At 42.8% G+C, this 23,291-nt stretch overlaps 1 protein-coding gene across 1 annotated transcript; it reads left to right on the forward strand.

The window, feature by feature from the left end:
- The first annotated feature begins 7,580 nt into the window (after positions 1–7,580).
- On the forward strand, positions 7,581–10,514 carry LOC147894614 (pentatricopeptide repeat-containing protein At3g09040, mitochondrial-like). Its single transcript, XM_087385011.1, has one exon. The coding sequence runs from the start codon at positions 7,625–7,627 to the stop codon at positions 10,127–10,129; it is 2,505 nt and encodes an 834-aa protein (XP_087241137.1). The 5' UTR covers positions 7,581–7,624; the 3' UTR covers positions 10,130–10,514.
- Positions 10,515–23,291: the final 12,777 nt, after the last annotated feature.

Consider the following 23,291-nt stretch of genomic DNA (forward strand, 5'->3'; position numbering starts at 1 on the left):
ATCAACCTCTGATGGTGTTGAACTAGCCTAACATGGGCTATGGGCACTAGGCGGCATAGGATCATTAACCAATTTTTGAGGCTCTTGTGGAATTTCTTTTTCTGAAGTCTCATTATCAAGCTTCATCCGCACATGTGACTCAAACTTTTGAAACTTCTTAAGTTGGGAATTGTGGGGTAGCCTTTCCACTAGCAAAGTACTCCAAGTAATGGTTCATTTGCTGTGCATACACCTTCAAGTCCATTAGGGGACCATTCAAGAGGAGGTGGCTCAGATTTTGGGGGAGCTGGCTTGGTAAGCTACAACTCGATGATCCTAATTTGGACTCGTTTGAATTCATTGAAGTGGTCAGCCTTGGCTTTGCGGCGGCGATGTGGTAAAATTTTCTAGTAACTTCATAATAGGCCTCTTCCAAGAGATCCACTCTAGGTTAGGTTTTAATGAGGATGGAGGAAAATCCATAACTAGGTGTTGTTGTAGAGCATGACACTTATGCCATTTCTCCCCCCCCAAAAAAAAGCAGGTTTATATTATAATTTCATAAAAGAGACAGTCAGTTTTACACTCGTTTTACATAAAAAGTCTTGTATCCCATATCACGGAGAAGTCAAAAGGGGAGTCTTCAACCAAAACAAGTCGTACTGAAATTAAAAAGGTAATAGTTAAGCAGAAAATGTCTGCCTATCTCTTCCTTTGTAACCACATGAGTAATAACCTTGATAACCACAGTACCTGGAATGTGCATGTAAGGGCAAGAGTGCCTGCACTTCTGTCCCTTCTCAAGAAGCACTCTCTTGGGTCTCATTGAAGGGACTTGAGGAAGAGTTCTCTTAACATATTCTTGATGTGCACCTTGAAGAGGTGCTTGCAGGGTCCACTGATGAGATAGGTCTCTTGAAGGTGAGTGGGGGTCGTGAGGATTTCTGGGGCTCTGGAGGAGTAGCAGTCTTCTGAGCTTGTAAGGAGGGCACAAGCGGTTCTTGGGTACTCACGGCGGCGGGCAAGGGCAATAGAGGAACAAGTGGAGGTGACACAATGGGCCCAAAGGGGGAGGGGATGGAATCATGGGTGGGGGAAAACGGCTACGGTTCCTAGGTTTCTGTGGTGTTCTGTGCTTGACTTTGCATCCCATCTCTTTTTTTCTCCTCGATCTCTACAAGAGTGTGTACCATTTCTCTCCATGAGGTGTTAGGAAGTGGAACTAGTGCCATTATCCTAAGTACCATTCCCTACATTTGAAGGGTAGAATGGCATGGGTGCTAATATCCATGTGGGTTTTTGGAGAATGGCACTGGTGCCATTCTCAACAAACCCACATGGAGATTGGAACTATTGCCATGTTCCACAATCCCACATGGAGAATGGAATTGGTGCCAAGCTCCATGTGAATTTGTGGGATAATGGCATGGGTTCCATTATTTAGAAACCTGAATGGAGGTTGGAACCAGTGCTATTCTCCACAATCTCACATGGAGAATGGCATTGGTGCCCATCTCCATGCGGGTTTGTAGAGAATAACACTAGTGCCAATCTCCAAAATCCATGCAAGGCATGGCTCTAATTTTTTTTCATGAAAGCATGCATTATATTCCTAAATTATCTTAATTTGACTTTTAAAATTTGGACCTTGCCAGGTTCAATGGAGATTGGCACCAGTGCCATTCTCCACAATCCCACATGTGGAGAATGGCACCAGTTTCAATCTCCATGTGGGTTTGAAAATTGCTAGGCCCACATGGAGATTTGCGCCAGTTCCATTCTCCATAATCCACATGCAGAATGGAAGTGGTGCCAATATTCATGTGGGTTTGTGGAGAATGGCTTTCGTGCCAATCTCCATGTGGGTCTTAAAACTATTAGACTCAAATGAAGATTGGCACTAGTGCCATTCTCGGCAAACTGTGTGTAGAATGGCATGAGTGCCAATCTCCACAACCTCAAGGGAGAATGGTACTAGTGCCATTATCCACCTAAGGTTGTGGAGAATGGAACTAGTTCCAATCTCCATAACCCCACAGTGGGAATGGCACTCATGCCATTCTCCACATCCTCATAGGGAGAACGACATTAGTGCCATTTCCTATGGGATCGTAGAGAATGGCAATAGTGCTATTCTCCTTGTGGGGTTGTGAAGGTGTGGTTGGGGAGAATGGAACTGGTGCCAGTCTCCATAATGCATTAGGGAGAATGGCATGCTCCACAACCTCATATGAGGTTGTCGAGAATGACGCAGAGAATGGTGACCATTGCCATTCTCCCTATGGGGGTTGTAGAGAACAACACTAATTTTCTCCATATGAGGGCATTGTAGAGAATGGCATTATTGCCATTTCTCTATTCATTTTGTGTCACAACTTATCAACGAGACAAAAAATCTTAGTTGCATAGGTTCTAGTCTTGATCTCTCATTTATTTTCAAGTGAATGAAACTTCTTTCTTTGTAGCTATGATCTTTCTTTTGGAATGATTTGGCTTGCAATTAGGGCTAGTACAAATGAAAAAGATAAAAACTTTGTTAATTGCAAAGTTTAGATAAAAGGATACTTCTAAAAATGTTCTACAAATGACCAATGGCTTCTAAGATTATTTAAGGGGTGAAAAGCAAGTTTTTGTGGATGTTAACAAGTTTCATACCAAATGGTGAGGTTTTAGAAACCATGAATGCCCTATGAGCCTAAGAGAGTTTTATTTGCTCATATATATATGTACGTATGTATATATCTAAATTAAGAAAACCTTACATTAATCTTTATGTTTAAAAAACATAATCGTGTTTTAAAAGCAAAAAAGCCTCTTTTATTATACAAAACCAACCTTAGCCCTAAAATTGATTTCATCATCCTTCGAAATTTCCAATATTTCTAGCAAATTGCAAAAGCAAGGTAAAATAGGAAAAGAATTTACTCTATTCATCAAGCTTTCAAGCTCCTCATCCTTGGTATGACAATATCTACATTAAAAAAGGCCCTAGACTCTGTTGATGAAGACCTCAAGCTCATCTCCTTCACCCTCCATGGCCATGGCTACTTACGTGCTCGTAGATGTTTTTGTCCTCCCTCCTTTTTTTGCTTATTTCATTGCCAATGGAGCTTCTTTTCTTAAATCATTTGTCCTTTGACATTCAAATTCATGGCCTCGGGATATCCACAAGAAGGGGATATGTTTGCCTAGCTTTTGCCTATCTCTCCTTCTTGCAAGCTTTGGCAATCGAATGCATCATCCTTTATGTGAGAGTGATGGATCCTTGAGCAACTCCCTTGAGAATTTTTGAAGGTTATCACAGTCAAGGAGAGCTCCTTTCCAATGGTATGGGAAATATCCTCCATAAGAAGCTTGCCAGAATTGGACATGAAGGGGACACTCATCCATTGAAACTCAAGAGGGCTGTCCATAGTAGCAACAATTATTCCAAGGTGGAGCGTGGTCTTGTGAATGGAGAGTTGGGGTTGAGAAAAAAAGTAAGAATCTAGATATCCTAGTTCATTGTTGAATCAATTTTGTCTCGCTACCTCTCTCATTTATAGGTGTTTTGAATGTAGCGTGGTGTGAAATTGTTTGGATTGTCTTTTGCCTGAATTCATGGAGAAAGTGGGGGATTTGAGAAAGGAGCTCTCGTGGTGTCTTCTTGCGGCTACTATTACGTATCAACAAAGCTGGGGCTACTGCATCCTCTTAGCCAGTGCGAGTAGCCACCATCGTCGTTGAATTCTATGACCTGTTTCTTGTGGGGACCTTTGAATTTGCAGTAGTTCTACCCTCCTTCATGCAGTCTCCCATAGCTTGCCACCTATCTCGCTATGTGTCATCTATCTGCAGCTTGCCACCTATAATCTATGCATAGCTTTTCACACTAATCTAGATTCACAACCACCATGTTGACATTGGCTTGGTGCACCCACCATGCGTGTTATTAGAGGTGGCTTTAGCTACTCCTAATTAAACCAAAGAAAATGTATTTACATTAATTGGCTGGGTCACATGAGATCTGCATTGGAGTCTCACAATTGTTCATATATTTTTCATCGAGGGGTCCCCTTTCTTAACTTTAAGTTATTTTAGCATGCCTTTGTGCATGTTTTAAACCAACCCGATGGCTGGAATGGCATGTTGTTATAGTGTAATGAGAGCACAATTAACAATTAAAAAAAAATGGTTAAAAGTTAATCCTAAAATAAAGAAAATGTATTTCCTTGTTCAACCACTGCACCAGTTTTAGTGTGGGTTGCAGCTAATACTAAACCAAAGAATATTTATTTCCTTACAACCACCATGTTGGTACTATTCTAGGGCTATTTTAGTGCTATGGTTGCACAAAGTCTTTGTTTAACAGTTAATCCTAAATGAAGGAAATACATTTTTCTTTGTTTTAATCCTAAACAAAGGAGAATGTATTTCCTTGTGCGACCATCGGGTTGGTTCTATTTTAGTGGGGGTTGCAATTAATCCTAAACCAAGGAAAATGTATTTACTTGCAACCACCATGCTAGTTCTTTGAACTCTTTTAGTGCTACTTGTAGTTAACCCTAAAACCAATGAAAAATGTATTTCCTTGTGCAACCATTGTGTTGGTTCTATTTTAGTGTAAGTGGTAGTTAATCCTAAACCAAGGAAAATGTACTTGCTTTGCAGCCACCACACTAGTTCTTGGAACTATTTTAGTGCTACTGCAGTTAATCCTAAAACCAAGGAAAGTGTATTTCCTTATGCACCAATTACTTGTGCAATGACTACAACCAGGAGGATCGCTATGAGCAATGGTTGCTACCAGCACAATGACTACAATAATAGCATTATTTATATTAAAGTTCAAACTTTAAAGAGATTACAACTGGTGAGTATAAAAGCTAAGGCATTGCTGAGAGAAAAAGTTGAGCAAAGTGACTTCTTCTCAATTGCGGGGACCTATTAGGAATAGGATGGAAATTAGCGACTCTTACTTCCATACTTTATAAACCCACACTATACCATGGGGTCTAGGGGCCTTGGTTTGGGACAACAAAAAGTGTTCCACTCTAACCCAATCATATATAACATGTTTAAAATGCAAATTTCAAACCCATTCTAAACAAGCCTCTGGCCCTTACTTATTAAAAGGTCAATTCCACCTTAGGAATACATTGCTATCACTATGTTTAGAATTACTTTATATTCGACTACTACTGATGTCATTAGATGTCCAATTCATCGTGTTTAGGACAATCTTTCATAAGACAATTTTCTTTTGACTTATAAAGAGTCTTACTTCTTGTCCTAAGGTGCCAAAAGTCTCACATTCCTCTAAGGAGAATGGTCTAAGTTAAGACCATACTTTGCCTATGACTAACGGCTTAGTGGAAAGCAAATCCATATTTCAAAGTAGTAGTAGAATATGTCGGACTGCCATGGCTCACCAAAAAGCCATGTAAAGGTTTGAGAATGGAGGAGAGGAGGATTCATGAATGCCAGTTGATTGTTATGTGCTCTTTCTCCTCATTGAAGACATCTCTTCTAGTCACTCCTCATGGCTAGATCATATAGCTTTTACTCATTTATAGCTAGGATTTATTCAATAAAATTATTTTCTTCGGATCTAGAATATGAACATTGGCTTTAGAACCAAAAATACAAAAATGCCCAACCAACGGATTTTTACCTAAATAGGCCTCCTTTGGAACTCCTTCAAGGGCTCTCATCATTGATCTCTTGATGATATGGATGACTGTCTAGATGGTCTCGGTTTAGTAAATCCTTGTTATGTTCTTTGCCTCCATCATACTTCTTGCCATTTCCATAATGAATAGGTTCTTGAGCTCTACCACACCATTTTGTTGAGCTCTACCACACCATCTTGTTGAGGAGTGAGAGAAACTATTATTTGTCTCTTGATCCCACTCAATTTGTAGGAAGGTGGGAACTCCTTATCCATAGACTCTCCACCTCTGTTAGTGCGAAGAGTCTTCAATTGGTGCCCACTCTCCTGCTCCACCTTAGCTAGCCATTTTTTGAACTTCCCAAAAGTATCCAACTTCTGGTTTTGGAAATAAACCCACACCTCTAGCTATAATTGTCTACATCATTTTTTGGGTGAGCATGTTTTGGCGAGCTTGTGCAAAAATGACGAGCTTACTCTCTCTCTCTCTCTCTCTCACACACACACACACACACACACACACACACACACACACTTATGCTAGTGTATACATGATTTGGGTTACCTAGATTATCTTTTCTAGACCACGATATTTTTCTACATTTGATAGAGAATTGATTCCAAGTCTCTTCCTAACTGAACATGGATATACATCCCCGACAAATTATATATGTTAAGGCAAATTCTATGGCCCATGATTGACCTACATTTGGCAACTATATGGACTAAAGACAAACCTTTGAGTAGACCTTATCATACATTATTTTCAAAACTATGGATCACCGGTAAGAGATAGTGATGATGGTCGAATTCATATAGCATGATAAATATTGATACAAACAATTGGAGCCTCGTGATGCATATACTAATACTTTATGGCCGAAAGAATACTCATGGAGGGGCATTATTTTCATCCTAAATATTTTCATACCAAAAAGATATGTCATTGCTCCAATGGCTCCTATACCTTGCACAGATCATTACTAATAGTAGTATCTCGGCTATAGTTCTATCTTACGGTTTGGGCTTCTAGCTATCCTTTGAATTCTTGTCTCCCACAGTTCAGTATCCTTTGCCGTCAATGTATAGCAACAGATCTCGTTTCTCACATGCTCAGCAATGCGGCAATCCAAGATGGCTGCTCAATGCTTGCTTCGAATTGATACCATAAAATGTGAGACTATTGCGTGTTCATGGCAAGGGTTTGGACATGAGTGGAGACATGCCGTAGCTGATCCGAAGCTACAAGACTTGAGAGCGTAGTTGGGACGATTAGAACATTGGCTTTGTGTCGAAGCATCGAATCAACAACGAGCATGTTGGTTGGTTTTATACAATGCACGAAGGGAATGGGGGTACCTTCTTCCAATTCCCAGGGACAGAGAACTTTCAGCAGAAGTCTTCGGATGTGCCTCTGCAGTTTTAAATGGCCATCTCTTATTGGCGGGAGGTCTAGTTGGAAAGTTGGGACCTACTATAGGAGACCTTTTTGCGTACTCCCCTATGTCTGACCAATGGACGAGGTGGAAAAGAATGATCCATGCCAAGCACAACCCACTCTTCAGTGTTCTGGGAGGGAAGCTCTATGTGTTTGGAGGTTTCGATTGCTTCAACAGGCTGCTAGAATCCTCTGAATGCTACGATTTTGAGCTTGATGAGTGGCAAAAGATAAAAAGTGAAGGTCTTTGTTCCCCAATTTGTTTTAATTGTAGCTTCACGGTTTTAAAGAATAGGCTTTATTGCTATGGCGTTGAGCAGTCCCACGAGGTTCTCAAGCTTTACGACCCAGTAGCTGGAAAATGACAGCTCCTATCACGAGAAGCCATACCCACGTCGATGTACTGTCCGACTGCTGCTAGGCCAATCTTAACAACAGCCAAACTCTAGATCTCAGCATAAGATAACTTAGTAGTCAATATGGATAGATGGACGAGCATCCAGTGCCCAGCATCCAGTGGCTGGGAAACACTCACGTTAGAGGAGGCACTCACGTGTATGGAACAGACGCCCCAATTGCCTTCAGTTCAGAACCTTACATGCATCTTGCACAAGTGCAGAACAAAGAAAAGTCTAGCGTTTACCAAGCGTTTGTATGGTTACATGTGCAAAAGTGGATTGGAAGATCATAGATCTGTTGGGAATTACCTCGTCCCAATGTTGGTCCAAGTTGGAAGCATGTGTGATGCTCAGCAGGTTTTTAACCAGTTGGTTGAACGGAATGTGTATTCTTGGACTTCTCTCATCAGGGGCTATATTGAATGTGGGGATTCAAAGCATGCCCTTGACCTCTACCAAAAAATGCAAGAGGATTCTGTACACCCTAGCAACTATACGTTTGTGGCCATACTGAAGGCTTGTACTAGGCTGAAAGATCTGGAAAGGGGCCGAGAAATACACGCTGAGATTGCCAGGAAGGGGCTGGAAAGGGATCTTGTTGTTGGCAGCACTTTGGTGGATATGTATGCCAAATATGGCTTGCTTGCAGAAGCACGGGAAGCGCTTGACATGCTTCCAGTTCGAAACGAGGTCTCGTGGACTGCACTCATGGCAGGATATGCCGAGCAGGGGCTTGGCGTGGAAGCACTGAGCTGTTTCGAACAGATGCAACAGGAGGGTCTCCATCCAGATGCTGTCACATTTGTTTGCAGCTTGAAAGCCTGTGGCAGCATAGGAGCCATAGACAAGGGCCGTGAAATACACACCGAGATATTCAGAAAGGGGCTGGAAAGAGATCTTGTTGTTGGCAGCGCCTTGGTCGATATGTATACCAAATGTCGCTTGCTTGCAGAAGCACGGGGAGTGCTTGACAAGCTGCCTGTTCGAAATGAGGTCTCATGGAATGCACTGATCGCAGGATACACCGAACAGGGGCTTGGAGAGGAAGCACTGAACTGTTTTGAACAGATGCAATTGGAGGGTCTCTCTCCAGATGCTGTAACATTTATTTGCATCTTGAAAGCTAGTGGCAGCATGGGAGCCATAGACAAGGGCCGAGAAATTCACACCAAGATGGCCAGAAAGGGGCTGGAAAGAGACCTTGTTGTTGGCAGCACCTTGGTGGATATGTATGCCAAATGTGGCTTGCTTGCAGAAGCGTGGGAAGCATTTGACAAGCTGCCAGTGCGAGACGTAGTCTCATGGAATGCACTCATTGCAGGATTTGCTGAGCATGGGCTTGGTGAGGAAGCACTGAACTACTTTGAACAGATGCAACTGGAGGGTCTCTCTCCAGATGCTGTCACATTTGTTTGCAGCTTGAAAGCTTGTGGCAGCATAGGAGCCACAGACAAGGGCCGAGAAATACATGCTCAGGTAGCCAGAAAGGGGCTGACAAGAGATCTTGTTGTTGGCAGCACGTTGGTAGATATGTATGCCAAATGTTGCTCGCTTGCAGAAGCACGAGAAGTTTTTGACAAGCTGCCAGTTCGAAATGAGGTCTCGTGGACTGCACTTATCAGAGGATATGCCGAGCATGGGCTTGGTGAGGAGGCACTAACCTGTCTCAAACAAATGCAACTTGAGGGTCCTTCTCCAGATGTTGTCACATTCATTTGCAGTTTGAAAGCTTGTGGCAGCATAGGAGCCATAGACGAGGGCCAAAAAATACACTCTGAGATTTCCAGAAAAGGGTTGGAAAGAGATCTTGTTGTTGGCAGCACCTTGGTGGATATGTATGCCAAATGTGGCTTGCTTGCAGAAGCAAAGGAATGTTTTGACAAGCTGCCAGTTCGAAACAAGATCTCATGGACCGCAATGATCACAGGATATGCCGAACATGGGCTCGATGAGAAAGCGCTGAATTATTACGACCAGATGCAATTGGAGGGTCTCTCTCCAGATGCCGTCACATTTGTTTGCTGCTTGAAAGCTTGTGGCAGCACAGGAGCCATAGACAGGGCTCGAGAAATACACACTGAGATTTCCAGAAAGGGTCTGGAAAGAGATCTTGTTGTTGGCAGCACCTTGGTGGATATGTATACCAAATGTGGTACACTTGCAGAAGCATGGGAAGCATTTGACAACACACCAGTCCAACAGGAGGCCTTGTGGACTACACTTATGGCAGGATATGCCCAGCAAGGAGAAAGCGAAATTGTTTTCCATATGCTTGAGAGAATGAGAGAAGAAGGGATAAGTCCAGATGGGGTCACATTCTCTATTGTTCTTACTGTATGCAGTCACACAGGTCTAGTAGATAAGGGTCAGGAGTACTTCCAGGCCATGAGCAAAGACTATGGCATCATGCCAACTATTGAGCACCACATTGGCATGGTCGATCTCCTTGGCCGTGCAGGCCACTTGGACGAGGCAGTAGCAATGGTTAAGAAGATGCCTTTCCATCCTAATCTTGTGGTGTGGCATATGGTATTGGGTGCTTGTCAAAAGTGGGGCAATGTGGAGCTTGGAAGACTTGCCTTTGAGCATGCAGTGCAAGTGGATGAAAATGATGCCGCAGCTTATGTCATGATGTCTAACATCTATGCAGATGCTCGCATGTAAAGAAGAGAGTCAAGGCAATGAGAGTGACAAAGAAGAAGCTTGGACATAGGATAGTGGAATTTTATCTTCAGTTTTGGTGGGGGATACGAAACACTCCCAAAGCCAATATTATATGCAAACCTGGATATCTTTCTCACAAAATGAGGGAGGAGGCTAGTGCGAAATCTCACCCGCAATTCAAATCGTTTTGCAAGAAGATCTGTCAGACGGAATCTGCATATTCATTATAGAGCATACAAAAGATTTGAATGCTATGCTTCCTTTTGCAATTACGTTTGCAAAGGGCCTAGCACACTGAGTACTAAAAGCTTGGAATGCTGTCATCCTTCACACCAGAAGGCTATCATCCTTGAGACCATAACAACGTGGTAAGAAGGATTTGACTCTCTCGACCATTTGAAATTAATAAAAATTAAAATAATTATTTTCATACCAAAAAGATGTCATTGCTCCAAGGGCTCCTATACCTTGCACAGATCATTACTAATAGTAGTATCTCGGCTATAGTTCTATCTTACGGTCTGGGCTTCTAGCTATCCTTTGAATTCTTGTCCCCCACAGTTCAGTATCCTTTGCCGTCAATGTATAGCAACAGATCCCGTTTCTCACACGCTCAGCAATGCGGCAATCCAGGATGACCGCCCAATGCTCGCTTCGAATTGATACCATAAAATGTGAGACTATTGCGTGTTCATGGCAAGGGTTTGGACATGTGGAAGGTCACATAATTCCTAAGTATTATTCTTGAACAACGCTTCCATTTCTTCATTCATAGTAGTTTGCCATTCTGGCTTGTTTACTGCATCTTCAAAGTACACTGGCTCTTCTGTAGCCATGATGGTAATCATACGAGCATAGTTGGTGGTTTCAACCCGAATTGCTTTCATTACCTTTGTAAGCATATGTCAATCTGGCTAGTAGACCATTTGAACTGCTATGGCTCTGCTTGGGGTGTTTCTGGCAATTCTTGCTCTTCTTCATCAACCATTTCTGTAGATGACTGCATAATCGGTGCGTCTATCTACTGTTTATTTGAGGTTTTCCATTCTGATTCCTCATCAAAGATTACATCTCTGGAGATAATGACCTTGCGGTTGATGGGATCATATAGCTTGTATGCTTTGATTTCTTCACTGTAGCCAACCATGATGCATTTGCGTGACTTTGCATCCAATTTCCTATGATGATCATCATGTATGTGGGCATATGCTATGTTAAATTACACGGTGCAGCGGAACAGAAACTGAAGAAAGAATAGAGAGTACATAGCAAACTAGAGACGAAATTTTTTTCCCTTCAATACTAATGTAGTACAGATGATGGCTCTGTCCACCCGTGTGCTCCCATAGTGGAGCTTAGATGGTGATCTAGACAGATACTAGGTGAAGAGCTACTAGCTGGAAGATCTGATCTGATTGAACTGATCTAATACAATGGACTGGGGAGGTAGCCTCTTTATAGCTATGAGGGAGGTATTCGGATCAACGTAGTTGGTGGAGTCGACCAGTCGACCTAGTCGGTGGAGTCGACCAGTCAAACTAGTCGGTGGAACCAACTAGTCATCCATGGAATATTTAGGGGCTCCCACACAATCACCTCTTTACCATCAAAGGTCTCATTGATAGACCTCATCTGACATGCAAGTAGGGATCCATCCAGTGTCCCGGGCTCACACATGGCTTCTCCTCATATGGGGGCCTTATAACTTGAGCACCTTAGACCACTCGTGGTTACCATGAGGGTGGGGCATTGAGCATATCCAACACCCCCCCTCAATGTCCACCCCTAGGTGAACTACCTTTTCGGCCCAATGCCGAGTCTCTGAAGATGACCCTGAAGCTAATCCTTCCCGAGCGCCTTGGTGAAGATATCTACTCCATTTTGCTCTGTTGGACAGTAGACCAATTCCACTATCCCATCCTCGATCAAATCACGCACATAGTGATACTGAATCTCTATATGTTTTGTCCGCACATGAAACACCGGATTTTTAGCAATGGCCATGCAACTTTGATTGTCACACCTCAGCACATTTGCCTCATCCTCTTGCACTCCCATGTGGCATAAGATCCTCCTCAACCACACTACTTCACAAGCAGCAAAATATGCTGCCTTCTTGTACTCAGCCTCGGTAGAAGACAATGCCACTGTTGGTTGTTTCTTATCGATCTAAGAGAAGATACCTGAACCTAAAGAGAAAAAATATCCAGAAACTGATTTGTTGGAATCAACATCTCCAGCCCAATCTGAGTCACAATGACTAGCCAAGGAAGTGCCCGTACCATAGGTGATGCCATAATCAAGAGTGCCCTTCACATACCTAAGCACCCGCATCCCTATATTCCAATGATTCTCTCGGGGCTTATTGGAGAACCTACTCAAATTGCCAACAGCAAAACTGATGTCCGGTCTGGTGTTGCACAGATAGATGAGACTGTCGACCAACTTCCTGTACCTCCCGATGTCTGGAGGTGGTGAGGCATCCTCCATAGACAGCCTCGCATTTACCTCCATAGGTGTAGCTATCTCCTTGCACTCGGACATACCAAATGCCTTCAAGATCTCCCTTGCATACTTCTGTTGATGGATAAAGATCTTACCTAGCTCTTGCCAGACTTCAATCCCCAAACAGTAGTGCATGAAACCTAAGTCTGTCATCTCAAACTCCATGCTCAACGCCTTTCTAGTCTGCTCGATCATGTCTTCATAGTCACCTGTAATAAGGAGATCATCCACATATAGAATAATAATAGCAGATTTTCCACCTTTCCTGTACACATATACAAGTTAGCATCTGAGGCACATCTTTTGAAGTTTAATTCATGAAAGAATTTGTCTATCTGTTGGTGCCATGCTCTTGGGGCATGTTTTAGCCCGTACAATGCCTTCTTCAGCTTGCAAACCTTGTTCTCAGAATGGGGGGCCTCAAACCCTGGTGTCTGAGCCACGTACACCTCCTCCTTGAGGTCACCATTCAAGAATGCTGATTTAACATCCATTTGATAAACTGGCCATGTTTTATGAGCAGCCACCGATAGTACTGTGCGAATAGTGCTCATTTTGGCAGTTGGAGCGAAGGATTCCTGAAAATCAAACCCTTCAACCTGCGAAAATACTTGTGCAACCAATTTGGCTTTGTACTTTTCCAAAGTCCACTTTACCTTCCAAACCCACTTGGTGCCAATAACCCTTCTGTTAGGTGGTCGATCTACCAACTCCCAAGTTTCATTCTTCATGATGCTGTCATATTCTACTTGCATAGCATTTTTCCAATCTCCGTCTGCAAGTGCTTCCTCCAAACTCGCAAGCTCCTTAACTTCTGTAATAATCTCAGCCATCAAGGCCATATTGACTATGTGAGCAGAAGCCCTCCTTTTGCTCCTTGATTCTCTGAGACCGCCTTGGTCCATCTGCATGCTGCTCAACAGACATAGGCATCTAGTTATCATGGTCATAAAGCTGCCTTACCCATCATGGCAATGGCTTTTCCGGTGGTGTAACAACAGGTTGGCGACTTATACCTTCATCATCTAATATTTCCTCCTCCTTTATAGCTCCTGGGACAGGTCCACAGTGAATTACCTCTTCGCTTGATGATAAAGTGGAAGAGCTCTTCTCTATCTCCATTGCATGTGGTTGCTCCCTGAACACCACATCGTGGCTCGCTATGATCTTCTTTGCCTCTCGGTCATACAACTTATAGGCTTTCTTCTCATCACAATAGCCTAAGAAGATACATTTGATGCTTTTTGGTTGTGGCTTGTTTCTCTCTTTGTCTGGTACATGCGCATAGCATTCACACCCAAATGTTCTGAAATGGGAGACAGATGGCTTCTTACCGCTGTAAGCCTCATGTGGTGTTTCACCTTTGAGTGCCTTTGTATAGCCGCGATTAAGGATGTAAACCGCAGTATTGACAGCCTTAGCCCAAAAATGGTTTGGCAGTCCAGCACCTTTCAACATACACCTTCCCATCTCCACGGTGGTCCACATTCCTCGTTCGACAACATAATTTTGCTGAGGCATATGTGGTGTCATCATTTGTCACTTGATCCCTTTGCTCTTGCAAAAATCTCCAAACTCTGTAGAAACAAACTCACCACCACCATCCGATCTGATTTTCTTCACTTTTCTCCCTATTTCATTTTCAACAAGTTGTAGCCATTCTTTCAATTTACCAAAAGCTTGAGCCTTTTTGCAAAGAAAGTACACCCACATCTTCCTACTATAGTCGTCGACAATCAATAAAAAATAGGAAGATCCCCTTAAGGCCTGTGTAGGCATCTTACCGCACAAGTCAACATGCACTAACTCTAGAGGAGCGTTTGCTCTATTCTTGTTTTCTTGTGGGAATGCCTTTCTTTGTTGCTTGCCCATCATGCAAGCTTCACACGGTTCTTTGATTTCTACTACTGCAGGTAAGTGAGCAACCATACCTTGCTTCTGCATCTCCTTCAGCACTGCAAATCCGATGTGGTCGAATATTTCTTGCCAAAGTCTGCTTGTGCCCACTCCAGCGGTGGCTGTAAGAGTAATTAGCTCATATAGGTTGTTCCTCCTTACTCCTGTGCCAACAAGATTGCCAACACTATCCAGAATTTTTGCTCCTGTCTTGTTGAACGTCACCTCATGGTCAAGGTCAGTTATGGAAGCAACTGATAGCAAATTTCTCTTGATTTGTGGAACATACAGCACATTAGATAGTTTGTTAACATCTCCATTTACAGAAACAAATGAAACCGTACCTGTACCCTCAATAGGGCATTTTGTGTTATTTCGAACTGTCATGGTGATGGGTTCCAGTAGAGCCTGCATGGAACAATATAGACCCTTCTTGCAGGTCATGTCACGGGAGGCACCACTATCCAACACCCATGAATCAGTGGTTTATACTTCTTGAAGTGAGGAACACTCTTCCTCAATGGCCAGAAATAGATCCAACTCTACTTCCGCTGTGTTAGCTGTCTCTTTCCCCTTATTTGAGTGTTAAGCATTGTTACCAGTCCATCAAACCTTGGTGGACATATCCGGAGACACCGCCGAGCTAGCTCTTCGCTAGTCTTTTGTATCCCAGCACCAGCCATCTGGTCACATAGATTTTTTATTCGGGTTACGAATGCCTCCGCTGTCTCTCCTTCATCAAACTTCTCAAATGCGAGCTAATTCTCCATGTTGTGGATCCTTGTTTGATTTCGCATACTAACTCTTCAATCTCATACTGACTCTTCAATATGTTCCAGGCCACAATTACCTTAGATGTATGCTGAATCAAGGTCAAAACACTATCAGTAGTACTTGTAACCAAGACACATAGAGCATCTGCGTTCCTGCATTTCCAAGCTCATAGAAGGTTGCCATTAGGAGGTATCATACACCCTGGATTTGCTAGGTTAGGGGTTCCTTGTGGTTTTGGGTCCAGTCCCTAGTACTGTCTCTAGAAGCTCATATGAATTCAGAATAGCAGTAATTTTAAACTTCCACAGAGTGTAGTTCATACCATCTAGCTTGCCTTCAGTGAAGGTTGGTGGATGAATTCTCAATGCCTGGATTATTGGTGCAATTGAAGCTGCTGAACTCGAGCCGCTTCCTGTTGCCATCACTCCGTATGCTGTTGAAGCCCTCGCCTCTCTTCTACTCTTCGATCCTTAGAGCCGCCTGTGCTCTGATACCATGTTAAATTACACGGTGTAGCGTAATAGAAAATGAACAAAGAATAGAGAGTACATAGCAAACTGGAGATGAATAAAATTTCCTTTCAATACTGATGTAGTCTAGATGATGGCTCCGTCCACCCGTGCGCTCCCACAGTGGAGCTTAGATGGCGATCTAGACAGATACTAGCTGAAGAGCTACTAGCTGGAAGATCTAATCTGATTTGAACTGATCTAATACAATGGACTGGGGAGGTCGCCTCTTTATAGCTATGAGGGCAGTAGTCGGATCAACGTAGTTGGTGGAGTCGGACAATCGACCTAGTTGGTGGAGCTGACCAGTCAACCTAGTCGGTGGAACCGATTAGTCGTCTATGGAATATTCAAGGAATATTCCCTATACCATCGCCTCGGGGGCACTCACCACCGAACCCCCACCATGGGGACAGCTGGCCCCCTTGGGACCCCCCAGTTGGGGGCCAACTAGCTCCCAGGCCCCAGCAAGAATAAGGGGCTCCCACACAATCACCTTTCTACCATCAACGGTCTCATTGATAGACCTCATCTAACATGCAAGTTAAGATCCATCCAGTGTCCCGGGCTCACACATGGCTTCTCCTCATATGGGGGCCTTACAACTTGAGCACCTTGGACCACTGGTGGTTACCAGGAGGGTGGGGCATTGAGCATATCTAACATGTTATGCAACCACATATGTGGAGATGCCCAATGTGTGGCTTGTATCCAGTGAATGCATCATAAGGTGTCATACCCTGAATTGGATCGGTAGGAAGCTGATTAATCAAGTAGTTTGTAGTGGCTATTGCTTTTGCCCAATACTAATTCAGAAGATGCTTCTCACTAAGCATTGCTCTAGCACGGTCTGCTAAAGAACCATTCTTCCTTTCAGCTCTTACATTCTGCTGAGGAGTATCTGCACATGTGAATTTTCTTTGAATGCCATGACTTCTGCAAAAGTTCATGAATGCTGAAGACATGTATTCACCTCCTCTATCTGATCTCATGACTTTTATTTTTTTGCCTGTCTGGTTTTCTTTCATGGCTTTGAATTCCTGAAATTTGGAAAAGACTTCAGATTTTGCTTTCAAAAAGGAGACCCAACAATATCTGCTGTAGTCATCGATGAAAGTCAAGTAGTAAAGTGAACCATTGATGCTACGGGTCTGGGCATAACCCCATACATATGTATGTATCAAATCAAGAATACCTCTTGCTCGAGAGGCACTTCTATTGAAGTTGGTTCACTTTTTTTTGCCAAAGTAGCATGCTTCACAAACTTTTTCCAAGAACCTGTAGCTTTGGAATCCTGATTGCCATATTCTGATTCCTGAGATCTAATAAGATCTTGAAATTGACATGACCATATCTCTTGTGCCATTTTGTAGATAGTGGCATCTATTGTGGTTGAGCTGAGATGGCATGCAAATCTAGTACTGTAGCTAGCATTCTGTACAAGCATCCTTCCTTGACACTTTTTCCTACTAGCTGAAATCTTCTAGATTTGTCTCTGATAGTGCATTCACCTTCGTTGCAGATGACTCGGTAGTTATGTTCCGTCATTTGACCTACTGACAAGAGGTTCTTGTTGAGCTTCGGAATGTAGAGTACATCTTTCACCAATCCTTTCGTACTAGTGAAGTTGTTCATAGGGATAATGCCTATCCCTTGAACTGGATTTGGTGTATTATATGCTGTGTAGATGACATTCTTTTGACCTTCTAATGGTTTCAACTCTATGAACCATTCTTGATGATTTTGTCATATGAGATGATGCACTGCTATCGGTGTACCAAGGATCCTATTCTGCTTGGTTGACTTGGTAGTTGAAATCCTCTTTTGGATTGCAATCAGCATCTAGGTACATTGTATCAATCTTTTGCATTTCCTCATTTGTAAGAAATATATTCCCATGTTCATTTGCAAATTGATTGTGACTAGAATGTCCACCACAATGATTTCCTCTGCCACCACGGAAATTCCCTCGATTACTGCTGGATTCACAGCCTTGGTTGTACTGCTTCTTGTGGTAATCTCTTTCATAGTGTCCAAACTTATGATAGTAGTTGCACTGGATATTTGACATGTTCGTGGATGAATTCCCTCATCCTTGGAATCTTCCTTGGTTGGAATGATTTCCTCTTTGCTGATTTTGATGTTGCTAAGGATGATGCTGATGCTGATGCTGATGCTGACTTTGTTGCTGATGATGACCACTTCTCTAGAATGATCTACCTCTGCCTCTGCCTCTGCCTTTGCTTCTGTTTGAAGCTGTGAATGCCTGATTGTTAGAATGACCTTTGCATGCATGAATGGCTTGTGTCTTGAGTTCTTCACCAAGTAACACTGATTGAAGTTATTCTAGTGTCGGAATTTGCCGTTATATGGCAATACTCTAGACTAAATTCTCGTATCCCTGTCCTAGTCCATTTAGGATGACTTAAACCATTTCTGTTGGATTCATGGTCTCTCCTCCTGTTGCGAGTTGGTTGTTGTAGTCTTTGATCCTGAGTACGTAAGCATGATCGATTTTGCTGCTGTTGCAAAAACTCTGGTTGATTTGTTTTCTCATTGTGAGAATCTTGGTAGTGTTCTTAGACTCGTAGAGAGCTGTGAACATATCCCATGCTTCTTTTGATGTCTTGATGGTGTTGAGCTGTCCTAGCATGACATCTTGCACATTTTGCTTGATCAAATGATATGCATACTGATCTTTCTTATCCCATTCTGCCTGAGCTCGAGCAATGGCAGAATGTGCTATAGGTGCAAAAACTACTGGTGTAGTTGGAGATCCCACTGTAGATCCCGCTGTTGGTGCTGTGACAACAGGTGGAGTAGAGCTACTGCTGGCTGGATCGTCCAATGGTCTAGGTGTAGATCCATCGACATACTCCCATTTGTCCTAAAGTACAAGAATTGTCTCCATTTGGTATTTTGATGTGCCGCAATTGGAGTTGTCTAGCTTAGTAGATGCCTCCAGATTGAGGTTGCTAGTTGTAGACATTGGTACAAGAAATGTACTCAAAGTGTTGTGAAAATCACTGTCTAAATCAACTGCAAAACATTGACTGTAGCAAGTGAAATATGAACTGTCGGTGAAGATAAAACTGTAATATATAATCCGATCTGAAATACAAGGCTTGTGGCAAATGATGCCGGGAATAGCGAAGAGGCTTTACAAGGCTGAAATGATGTGCACAATGCCATGAAATAGTCGAACAGGCTTTACAATGATGGCACGTGTGTGTGAAATCAAATCATGTGCTATCTGCCCACCACTGATCAATCGGCAATGCCTCTGAACATTCTGAAGTCTACTCACTGAATTGATGAACTTCAAGTTTCAAGTAATGTGATGATGTGAAACCGTATGTGAGCGTATGGACTGACGCCGAGTAGGTACTAGTCGAGAATTTTGGGCAAGACTTAGATTGGCAACTTGGAGAAATTCAAATCGTCCCGTCTATGGCAATCTAGTCTACTCTGATCTAGATCTATACCAACCGTTGATTGATGAAAGAACATGAAATAATTTCTTTTCTTTGGTTATTTTTATGTGTTGGGTCAGATGCATCGATATAGAGGCTGATGTGCATGTAGGAATTGGATTTGTCGGCGAGGCTCAAAAGTGAGTGATACTTACACCAACATGTATGCGTGATGTGATGAGCGTGTAGAGCACGAAAAATCGATCGTTTCACCTTTTTGTAGCACCCTCAAATTCCTCCTAGATCAAGAGATACAGCTTGACCTAGGTGGAGGGGCAAAAAAAGAGTAAAAATGATGTGATGATGTGGCACTGTGAGTCACATGGAGTGATGATGTGGCACTGTGCTTAGCAAGGGGTGTGCCTGTGGAGCCCTGTGCTGAGATGGCAGGTGACTGGATCTACTGAGGTGGCAACTGTACCTTCCTGTTGATGGATGATGTGGCAAGCAGGTGTGCTGATGTGTCTGCCACGTGGCTAGGTGATGTGGCAGATAGAGTTTGGATGGTGCTGACATGGCAAATATGCCACGTGGGCTAGTGTGATAAGGACTCGACGTGGGAGCCTATGGTTCAAGCCTCTGATAGGCCAAAATCTTCACAGATTTTGATGGAATATGGAAGATTTCATCACGGGCTGGACGTCGTGAGTCATGGGCCGGACATCGTGAGTCGCAGGAGGGAGATCCTAAGCTTCACATAGATGGCTGGCGCTTTCGATTAGTCGGTGGTTGGAGGAGCTCACATATGGAGCTTGAGCGTATGTAGGAGCTTAGAGGCTGGGAGCTCGTTGAGATGCCGACGGAGATGAGATGCTTCAGTGCAACTCATTCTTTTGTCCCGTCTCACACTTGCCCCCCTGATGCGTAGACGACAAAACCTGTGGCTTCTGCAAGCTCCTTTACGTCGCTGGCAAGCTTCCCTCAATGGTTACAGCACGGCAGAACGGCGCATCACTTCGCTTTCCATCACGAGCCGGTGTAGGGACGGTGCATAACGCAGAAGCGGGCTTGTTGAAGCAGGTAGCAAGTGGGACAGTCAGTGGGAGGGGAGTTAAAAAGAAGCGTTACGAGATGAGGAGAAGGCAGAGTAGAAGGTCACGTTCATTGTTGGAGAGGCGGACGCTATTGAGAGATTAGCCGTTGGTGCACTTGGCTTGCTCGGAGATGGCATTGCTGGAGGTCGCTCAGTCGGTGGAGCTCTGGGCTGTTGTGGAGTTGTCGGCTGCTTCATTGGTTGAAGCTGTCCGGTTTGTAGTCGTGGAGTTTTTGCATCAGAGAAGCTTGAGGCTTGTGGAGGAGCCGCTATGAAGACTGTTGTAGATGGCTGTTGAAGATCATTAGAATGAAGACTGTTGTAGACTGCAAAGTTCGATGGAGATGCGGCTAAGAAGAGGCACTTCGTTGACAAGGTGCTTGTAGGTCTAAGACTGCATCTATTGCAGAAGACCAATGTCAAAGGGAAGACTTAAATTGCTCTCTCTTTCTCAAGATTCAAGTATGGACAGTATGGACTCTCTCAAAGAAACCTTTCAATGAAATATCTCAAGGAATACACTCAAGGAATGAATAAGAAAGAATAGACAGAATTCTTTCAAACAAACTAAAATCTCTCATGAATGAAATCTCACAAGAATCTCTCACAATGAATGGAATAGTCTCTCAAGTGAAGATAAGTTTCTCTCAAACGGAAGAGAAGATCACTGAAGAGAAACTCTCAATCACTCTCTCAAACTCTCACGGATGGTGCCTCAGCAGAAGCCTCAGCAGAAGGCAGAATCATGCTCTGATACCATGACAAAATATGAAGAGGGGAGATGAGGAGGGAGGGCACAGCTAGAAAGCACACCACAAATGACTAACTATAAACTAGATTTAGTTGAAAATGTAGAACATATACAAACCCATTTAGGGTTAGGGTTAGGGCATCTAACCCTTTCCTTTATAGCACTCTATAAGTGTTAGTGCTATTCACATATGATCACATGATGTTGAGCGTGATCTCTCAACACACACACACACACACACACACACACTTCCCTTCTTTTTTTTGAAAATAACCCCCCTAAGTTTGCCTTGTACCTCCTTTGAAAAAATCCCACTACATCCCTTTTCTTCTGATGTTTGCATATAAGTAGTTATCTTTTCCTAAATGATCTTTCTTTAATTTTTTCAAAGAGAGCACACACACACACACACACTTCCTCCCCCTTTTTAAACCCCCCCCCCCTATTTTTTCTTTAACCTCCTTTAAATTCCCATTTTCCTATTTTCATCACCCTTTAAAACGTCCCTATTTCCTTCTTCAAATCATATATATATATATATTTTTGGGATGAACACCTAAAAAGAACCCCCCATACTTTCCTTTAGAAATATATTTTTGCTTTTTATCCTTTATTTTACATGTTCAATTTTTTTCAAACCTTGTTAGTTTACTCCCTTTTAAAATATATTTCCTATTTATTCTCCTTTTTTTCAAATTTTCCTCTATTAATTTTTTTTCCATTTAATTATTTACTTTGTCCCACCTATCTCCTAATTTATTTTACCTTTACTTTTCCCTTTTGTTGATTTTTCAATCCTATTTTAATTATTATTATAAAAAAAAAAGAAACCCAACCCCCCTTGTCGCATTTTTAATCCACCCTCTATCTTTTTCTCCACTCGCACGTAGTTTCATGCCTTCCCTAGAGCCGCCTAACTGGCCCGCCTCCCTAAAACACTTATTACACACCCGACTACATGCATACCCTAGGACCTACCTACAGGCTCGACTACATGCCAAGCCTATAAATTACCTACTCTACCCTCCTCTCACTCCACTGACTAAGCCTAGCCTTCATTACCCTCTGCCCACTGCGATGTGCTCCCAACTCTCTGCTCTGTGCTCCCGCGATTGTGCGACCACACCTCTCGTATCAATCTCCTCCCACCCGTACTCCGAGCTCCATGCCCTCTCCCTTCATTGGCTGACACGAGCTCCATTCCTCCTTCGCTATCCAGACCAGATTCCATGCCATCATCTGATCTCCATCTCTCTGTTGTAGTACTGTACTGCCGCCCACGACCGCACCATTACTCCAAATCTCCAAGAGGTCTCGACTTCCTTTTTCTCTTCACGGCTTACATGGATGCTCAGGTTCTAGTTCTCTTCTTAACCCTGTTTTTTGTTCTTTAAATTAACATACGTGTCACCCCCTCACCCCCTCTCCTCTTCCACCCTCTACTTACACACTCTCCCTGGTCCCTGGTGGCGCCCAGCCCCCTCTATCCCTTTCTTTATTCTTTATTAACTAAACCTTCTTCCCCCTTTTCCTATCTACCTCGCCTTATAAAAACCTTTCCCCCCCCTTTAATCAATGCTTTTTTTTTATCTCTCTTTTTCTTTTTTCTTCTTTCAAGTTAAAAACAATTTCTTGATTCGATTTAATTTTTTTCTAATTCATTTTTGTGCTCATGTAGGTCTTTTTTTCAAGTACCGTATGTAAATTTATGCAATTTGCCTAGTATCTTAACACTACTACCAATTATTACTTATCTAATTAATCATTTCTTAGCTTAATTACTTTTTGTGTTCCTTTATGAGGTATTTTTTCTTCATACTTGCAATATATTTTTTGGTTCAATCATTTTTTCTCTTTTATGATTAATTTAAAATATGTTCTAGTAATTTTCTTTCATAAGGGTGTGATACCCCCCTTATTTCTCCTTTTAAAGGAAATTAACTATCTCTTGTAAAGGAGCAGGATCCCCCTTCTTTTACTTTCTAATTTTTTGATGCTACAGTTTTTTATTCATTTCAGAATCCTAGTAGGTGTGTTGCTCTTTGGTATAAGCGATAACAAGCTGGGGTTTACAAGCATTACTTGTCTTCCCTCACGAAACTATGCTGTTCTAACACACTGTTTTGTTTGGATGGTGGCAGGTAAGTAGACCCCAACCTCAGAGTGGAGGTTACTGGATGGGTTCGACACTTTGTACTTATTAATATCCATAAGTCAAATA

The sequence above is a fragment of the Dipteris shenzhenensis genome, chromosome 14 (assembly GCF_047967505.1).
Source record: "Dipteris shenzhenensis isolate YYH24624 ecotype China chromosome 14, Dip_SZ_1.0, whole genome shotgun sequence".
Lineage (NCBI taxonomy): Eukaryota > Viridiplantae > Streptophyta > Polypodiopsida > Gleicheniales > Dipteridaceae > Dipteris > Dipteris shenzhenensis.

Bases quoted from the DNA above. Each gene is read 5' to 3' on its own strand.
- LOC147894614 (XM_087385011.1), top strand. From the start codon at position 7,625: ATGGAACAGACGCCCCAATTGCCTTCAGTTCAGAACCTTACATGCATC.